This window comes from Tursiops truncatus, chromosome 3 (genome assembly GCF_011762595.2).
Source record: "Tursiops truncatus isolate mTurTru1 chromosome 3, mTurTru1.mat.Y, whole genome shotgun sequence".
Classification (NCBI taxonomy): domain Eukaryota; kingdom Metazoa; phylum Chordata; class Mammalia; order Artiodactyla; family Delphinidae; genus Tursiops; species Tursiops truncatus.
Genome location: NC_047036.1, coordinates 111966807 through 111974529, shown reverse-complemented (window position 1 = coordinate 111974529; position 7723 = coordinate 111966807). Strand labels below are relative to the sequence as shown.

The 7723-nt window shown below is 59.3% G+C and overlaps 1 protein-coding gene across 1 annotated transcript; it reads left to right on the top strand.

Annotated features, from left to right (window-relative positions):
* Positions 1-757: 757 nt before the first annotated feature.
* On the top strand, positions 758-7494 carry PITX1 (paired like homeodomain 1). The gene is made up of 3 exons (XM_004325310.4): positions 758-1402; positions 3726-3958; positions 5982-7494. Exons 1-3 carry the CDS (start codon positions 1234-1236, stop codon positions 6522-6524), a joined length of 945 nt encoding a protein of 314 aa, XP_004325358.1. The 5' UTR covers positions 758-1233; the 3' UTR covers positions 6525-7494.
* Positions 7495-7723: the final 229 nt, after the last annotated feature.

Here is a 7723-nt window from a genome sequence, read left to right as displayed (position 1 = left end):
CTGGCGGATTTGGTCAGACCATTGAAGGTGCAAAACAAGGGGAGACAGCCCTACTGAAGAGGCTCTGGGGCCTGGCAGGGCTTTTGGGGTCTCCTGCTGCACTCGCCAGCGGCCTGGAGCCAACAGAAACGCTTCATCTGATTAGAAGCCATCAGTTCTATCCCAATCCCGGAAAATTGACTGCGGTGCAGAGGGGGAGGCCTGAGAAGAAGCCTTGGGGGAGAGGGTCCAAGCTAATTAGGAGGCAGCATCCGGGGGCCCATTAGAGCGCAGGCTGCTGTCACTCAGCCTGGCTCAGGTCCCGGGAGACGAGGCCGGGTAAGGAGGGGCCGCGGCCCCTCGACGAGGACGCCGCTGGGAGCTGCCAGAACGAGCCCCGGGCTCTGCCCCCACCCTGGCGCTGGCTCGCAGGCGCCCGGTCGGTGCGATCCTCCTTGGTGAACATTCACTCATCCTGGGCTGTTCTTGCCGGGGGCTCGGGACTTCGAGGCGGCCCAGACAGGAGTTGATTTTGAGCGAAACAAGTCATTTGGGGCTTGAGGTGGGCACGAGCCGCGCGGGACTTGCAGGCCAGATGCGTTTCTTTTGTGCGGCCGCGGGAGAACTCAGTGTGTCACCGGGGAAGGAGGGTGAGGCGCGGCGAGGCCGCGGGAGGGGGGAGGCGGCGGGAAGGTGGCTGCGGAGGGGGAGGGCGCGGGCGAGGCAGTGAGGGAGGGAAGGAGGGAGGGCGGCAGAGAGGGCGCGGCTGCGCGGGCGGCTCGCGGCTGGATTCCGCCCGCGCTCCCTCGCTCGCTCGTTCGCTCCCTCCTTCCTTCCCAGCCCCCTCCCACCCAGGCCCACCCCACCCACCACCCCTGGCGCAGGGACTGCTGGAACCTGGCGTGCGCGCTGTCGCTTTAAGACAGACTCTGCCGGCGCCGTCCGGAGCCTTAGAAACCGGCCCCGGATCAGGAGCCGGAACCGGGGCCGGGCGGGCGGCTGAGGCCCGAGCGGCGGGAGGGCAGCGCGGAGCGCGAAGCCGGGCTCCCGGTCGCGGGAAACCGCTGCCGCCGCCGCCCGCCTGGCCCCGCAGCCCCGGGCGGTCCATGGGGCGGGCGCGGCGTCGTTTCGGGCGCGGGCAGCCCTGGGGGGCGGCCGCTTAGGCGCTGCGCTCTTGTCCTCACAGGTCGCAGCCAGGGCTGCCGGGCGCGCGCAGCTCCGGCCCCTGGAGCGCCCGCCGCGGTCCCCGCCTCCATGGACGCCTTCAAGGGGGGCATGAGCCTGGAGCGGCTGCCGGAGGGGCTCCGGCCGCCGCCGCCGCAGCCGCACGACATGGGGCCCGCCTTCCACCTAGCCCGCGCCGCCGACCCCCGCGAGCCGCTCGAGAACTCCGCCAGCGAGTCGTCCGACACGGAGCTGCCAGGTAAGCTCGGCTCCCCGCGAGGCGCGCATGGAGCCTACCCGAGTGCAGGGAGCCGGGAGCAGGGCCTGGCGCCCGCTCCGCACAGTCACGCTCGCTCTACGCCCCAGGAGGCCTCAGGACCTTTACTTTTCCCATTCTCCACCTGACGCTGAACACGGACAAGTAGGCGCTTTATGAAGCGGAAATTTAGTGCTTTTCGAAGGCACTTCCACGCGGTGCCCACGCGCCAAGTGACCTGCAAATGCACGAACCTACAACCGAAGGGTCGGAATGATAGCCCCTCTTGATCGGGAGCAAATAGAACGGGGAGAACAGTTAGGCTTGCGCAAATGGTTGTCGAAGGGCCGCTTGGACCGAAGGAGAGGAGCAGATCAGAAAGGAATGGGCGGCGGGCGAGAGAAAGTGCCCAGAGAGAGAGTACAGACACCCCGACAGACTGTGGGCGACTGACTGAGAGGGAGAGACCTAAGAGAAGGTGGCGGGAAAAGTCGGAAAAGCAAACTGGGGGGGAAGAAAAACAACCTTAAGTAAAGGGAAAAGAGAGGACAGCGAGGGCGAGTGGGCCAAGAGGGGCGACCCGGCACCAGTCAGAACCGCCTAAAAGAGGGATCCGTGCCCCACGTGCTCCGCCAGAGCCCGGAGCCGCCAGGCCGCGGGTCCAGGGCTCCGACTCTGCTCGGCCAAGTCTCCTTCCGCGCTGCCTTTCTGCCCGAGCTCAAGCTTTTTCCCCCACGCCAGCTACTGGGCCGGCGGGTGGGCGGCGCGGGCAGTGATGAGGCCAATACCCGGCCCTGCCCGGGCTCCAGGGTCTCCGAACGGCTCCCGCGCTCGAGGTCCTAGTTCAGCGCCGCCGCCGAACTTCCCACTCCCCCGGCCGTGGGCGCCTCTTCTGCGTTCATTTCTTAATCCACCGCTGAGTGTTTCTCTACGAGTTTTTAATCTCTATTTATTTCTGTTTTGCATCCCTAAGTGACTTTCCCTGAGAGGTTCTGTTTGCTTGGTTAAAAAAACAATCAACGCTGGACGGTACTTCTGTTTTCAAAAGTTTTAACCGTGGCCTTTGGTTGGTTTTTATTTTTAAAACCCAGAGAAATACATAGTCATAGATTGCTTTAAAAAGCCAAGTCTGTGAGAATAAATTTTTTAAATTAACTGTATTTTTCGTTATAGAAAGAATTGCTATACTAGATATATTTCTCTGGAATTTAAAATATCTACATGCAACATTATTCTTCGGGAGATTTTAAAAAGTCAATCCAAAATGGCGCTTTTCTCCGGGATTTTCTCAAAATCCGTTTACAGTGATGTTATTTGGGGAATTTAAGTTATCTAACTATAGTGTTGTATTTCCCTGGGATTTAAAAATTATTTCTAGAAGGGCATTATCAGGAAGGGGTTAAAAAAATCTATCTACAACAGTACATTGATTTTTTTTAAATCCCAGATAAATAAATGCCTGTGTCTGCCTGGAGTTTATACACTTAACAGCACTGTATTTAGTTAGGGGTGTGTTTGCACGGAGGTTTCTGGCTTCTTAATCTGCATTTGCTGTGTTTCTACCTGCCTATTTTTAAGAATTTGTGACCCTTTCTATGTTTTTAGGCATAGAGCTGTGAGCTTTTCTGGGCTTCTGTGTTTTGTTTTTAAATTCTTTTTCTTTATGTTTCAATGTTTCTATAACTGCATGTTGTTTGTGTAGCTTCAAAGAGAGAGAGGCTAGAGCCCCCAGGTCACCTAGACAGAGTCTGTGAGTCTGGGCTGCCTGGCTGCTGCCAGAGGGATTTTCTGTGCCTTGGGACTTGAGGCCTGGAGCTAAGGCCGAGAACCCGGCTGTGTTGTGCCTGCCCGGTGGGGCTCCCACACGGCCCTGGGGAGAAGAAATTGGAGGGGCTGCAGGCCACTGCCTGGCTCTTGCTCCACCACCCCCCCCCAGCTTCAGGCTAGAAAGATTTGATCCTAGTTCAGAAAAGCAGAGACCCCCTCTGATTTAGAACCCCAAGAGCCCTAAAAAATGTACATTTTCGGGTGACATCAACAGCAGAGCCCCAGCATGAGCCGAGCTGTGAGAGCAGGCCCTGCGCAGCTAGGAACCTAGGCCCACGTCTCCGACTCCTGGGCTCTTCTCCCAGACGAGCCTGATCAGAGGTGACTACTGCCTACCCTACCCGGCACAGGCGGGCTCTTTCCAATGGGTACAATTCCAGGGGCCCTGGCGGGAGAGCGGGCCCCACCAGGGCTGACCACGAGCGCTTCGGTGGAGCCGGGATGGGGTGCAAAAGGGCATAAGCCCGAGGTGACTGGCGCCCTGTCCTGCCTGCTTCAGAGAAGGAGCGCAGCGGGGAACCCAAGGGGCCCGAGGACAGCAGTGCGGGCGGCGCAGGCTGCGGCGGTGTGGAGGACCCCGCCAAGAAGAAGAAGCAGCGGCGGCAACGCACGCACTTCACAAGCCAGCAATTGCAAGAGCTGGAGGCCACGTTCCAGAGGAACCGCTACCCGGACATGAGCATGCGGGAGGAGATCGCCGTGTGGACCAACCTCACCGAGCCACGCGTGAGGGTGAGCGTGGGGTGCGCGCCTAAGGGGACCCGCGCAGAAGGCTGCCAGCCGGCCCAGCGCAGCCCTTGAAAGCTTAGACCCGCGCTCAGACTATCACTCTTTCGCACACTCAGACCGGCTCCCTCCCTCCACCGGAGGTGATTCCACCTTAGGCCCCGGTCTACCCAGCTGCTGCAGAGCCGTTTGGTGCTAGCCCCCCTCGGCTGCTGCCGCCTCGGATCCCTCTGACCCGCATCCCATCTGACCCTCGGGCTCTACCGCAGCCCCTGCCCAAAGACCTGTGTCCCCAAGGGATGTTCCCCTGCCCTGCAGAGCCCAGAACCCGCTCGGCTGTTACCCCCTAGACTGAGCAGAGGATTCCCCGCTGCTGGGGACCTCCGAGCCGCTGGCACCTTCCCGCGAAAACGAAAGGGAAAGGCAGATCCTGCCTGGCAGCCTGGGAGAGGCCTGATAAGAGTGCAGGCTTGGGGGGGGTCTCAAAACTTCCTAGGGCAGTGGTCCCACCCGTACGCTGCTTCTCCAAAATCTCAGGATATTCTCCACCGGACTCTTTCTCAGCCATTCGGCCAGTCTTAGCTGAACCCTTTCCCTAATGCCCTTTCCCGTAGGGCTGGGTTCAGGTGAGGAGGGGGCAGCTCTGGTGGATGAGTGAGCCTCAGGCCGAGTCCCTTTGGAGATGTAAGGTCTCCAACTCAAGACAGGACTTCACCCTCCCTCTTCTCACCCCTTGGTTCCCAGTGAAAACATGGCTGTCCTGCCAGAGCAGCAAGAGAATCACTTCTTCTCTGGGTACTGCAAATATTTAATCAGATATTGGGAGCACGTTCCAAGCTAAACCAAAGTCCCACCTGGGCCACAGACTCCCTGCTATAACCCCAGCTCTCACCCCTCCCCAGTCAGGCTGGCCAGCCCAGTGGGATAGAGTGAAGACAGCATTCGGTAATCCTGAACTCACTAAGCCTGCCTGGGGTTTACGGTGGTACGGGTGGGGTGGAGTGGGGGTGGAATCAGGCAACGTTAGTGCTGGGGATGGAGAAGGCTGAGATGCAGGGGTCCGGCAAGAGAGGTCGGGATACAGCCCGGGGCTGGTCGAGGGCTGCGGAGGGCAAAGGACTGGGACTAGATGAGGATCGGCAAGCACTGGGAGTTGGGAAAGAAGAGGTTCTAACGGAATTTTGTGAGGAAAAGTGGAGGGGGAGAGTAGAGAGAAACTAGTAAGAAGTGAAAGGAAATTAAATATTTGCAGAAAAACGTATTTGGCGTATATTTAGGTAGCAGAAAAGAAATTAAGTATTTAAGGGAGAAGCAAAAGGATCAAGTATTTGAGAAGACTAAAGAATCAACCATTTAAGAGAAACAGTGAAGGTCAGATATTTGGAAAGAAAAAAACAAACTAAATATTTGCAGAAGAATCAAAAGGATCAAAAATGGGGGATAACGAAGAAAAATGGACTGTTTGAGGGAGAAGAAAGTGGTTCAGATAGTGGGGTGGACGGAACGAAAATAAACATTTGAGGCAGAAATGATATCATCAAATATTACCAATAAAGATGGAAACAGACTATCTGAGGAATGAAAAATAGACTGAAGAATGAGAGGAGTCGCAAGGTCGTATATTTCAGGAAAGAAAACTACCTTTTGTATTCGAGGAAGAAGAAAATGGATGGAGTATTTAGGAGGTACATGGGGAACCGTTTGCGGGAGAAGGCAGAAGATGACCTGGTTGAGAGAGGAAGAAAGAAAACAAATATTTGTTAAAAAAAAAAAAAAAGAGGATCCGTATTAGGAGAAGAAACAGGATTTAATTGGGGGAAGAGGATAAAGATCAGAAAAAGGAAAAGACTAATATTTTCTGGAGACAGGAAGGGAACCATTATGGAGAGAAGGCAGGGGTGGAAATATCGAAGAAAGAAACGGTATTCGGAGAGAAGGAAGCGGGCGGAGGCCTCGGGTGGGGCGGGGGAGGTGGAGGCGTCTTCCCGCCCTCGGCAGCCCTGACCTTTCTCCTGTCCCCCTCCCCTAGGTCTGGTTCAAGAACCGGCGAGCCAAGTGGCGGAAGCGCGAGCGTAACCAGCAGCTGGACCTGTGCAAGGGCGGCTACGTGCCGCAGTTCAGCGGCTTGGTGCAGCCCTACGAGGACGTGTACGCCGCTGGCTACTCCTACAACAACTGGGCCGCTAAGAGCCTGGCACCAGCGCCGCTCTCCACCAAGAGCTTCACCTTCTTCAACTCCATGAGCCCGCTGTCGTCGCAGTCCATGTTCTCGGCCCCCAGCTCCATCTCCTCCATGACCATGCCGTCGAGCATGGGCCCGGGCGCTGTGCCCGGCATGCCCAACTCGGGCCTCAACAACATCAACAACCTCACCGGCTCCTCGCTTAACTCGGCCATGTCACCGGGCGGCTGCCCGTACGGCACACCCGCCTCGCCCTACAGCGTCTACCGGGACACGTGCAACTCGAGCCTAGCCAGCCTGCGGCTCAAGTCCAAGCAGCACTCGTCGTTCGGCTACGGCGGCCTGCAGGGCCCGGCCTCGGGCCTCAATGCGTGCCAGTACAACAGCTGACCGCCCAGCCGGGCCACGCGGGCCGGCGGCCGGCACAGCGCCGGGGCCGGGACCGGGTCGGGTGCGGGCGCGGAGGACCTGGCGCCTGCGCGGCCCCCTGCTCCCCACCTCCCCACCTCCGGCTTGGTTTTGTGTTTGCTTTCCTGGACCCCACTCTGCCCTCCAAAACGAGACAAAGCAAAAAGACGTCGGAGAAAAGTGCCGCGAAAAAACGGATGAGTTGCAATTTTCCTCGGGATGGCGCGGGTGGTGCGTGCTCGCTCGCTCGCTCGGGGCCCGGTGGGCCACTCTGCGGAGGGGACGCGGCGCGGGAGGCGAGCGCCGAGGCCGGCGGCCCGGAGGAGACGCCCCGTAGCCCGCGTTCCCGCCTGCGAACTGGAGCGCGGACCGCCGGCAAGCCTGGACCCCGGCCAGGTGCGAACCAAGACGCCCCCTCCGAGCTAGGCCCGGCCAAGCATACCTTAGCTCGATCCGGATCCAAGTTGGAGGGGCGCTGGGCCAGGGATGACGGTACCCAGTCCAGGGTCGGGATCTCGCCGTGGAGCCGTACTAATGGCCCCGGCGCGCCTCGAAGAGCCCTTGCCTGCCCCGCAGGATTACTTTAAGGCCAACGAGCCGCAGCGGGCGGTGCGGACGAGGCGGGAGCATGCGGAGTGCTCGTCTCAGAGCATCCCAGCCCCCAAGCTTCGCAGCAAGCCCAGGCCCTCCCCTCAGCTCCCGGCTAGAAGGTGGCCCGCCTGTCCGGCGAGGAGCCGCCTCCTCACCGCCCGCCGTGCAAGAGTCGAGCCGGGAGAGCTCGGGGAGCGGCCAGGGCCCCACGCCGTGCCCACTTTGCACACCCGCTCTCCGGCCCGCGCCCCAGTTTACAGCGTCCTTGTGTATGTCGGACTGACTGTATAGAATTATAAATCTGTCTATATCGACTTGTCCATGTACATCCATTAAAACCATAGTACGAGCGTGCTAACCACTGCCGAGCCCTGACTGCTTCATTCGGTCTTGGAGGGAAGGCGGGTAGAAAGGGAACTGCACCCCCGTGGGCCCTGCGAGTAGGAGAAAAGAGCCGAAGCCGACCCTGCCAGAGGACCCTACGCCCACTTCCCCACCACCATTCCAGACCAGTTCAACCCGGCTCCCTTGAGGGCGCAGCCCAGCGCTCCGAGCTCCCTTTCCGCGCGCGCCGGCGCGCGTCCGATACT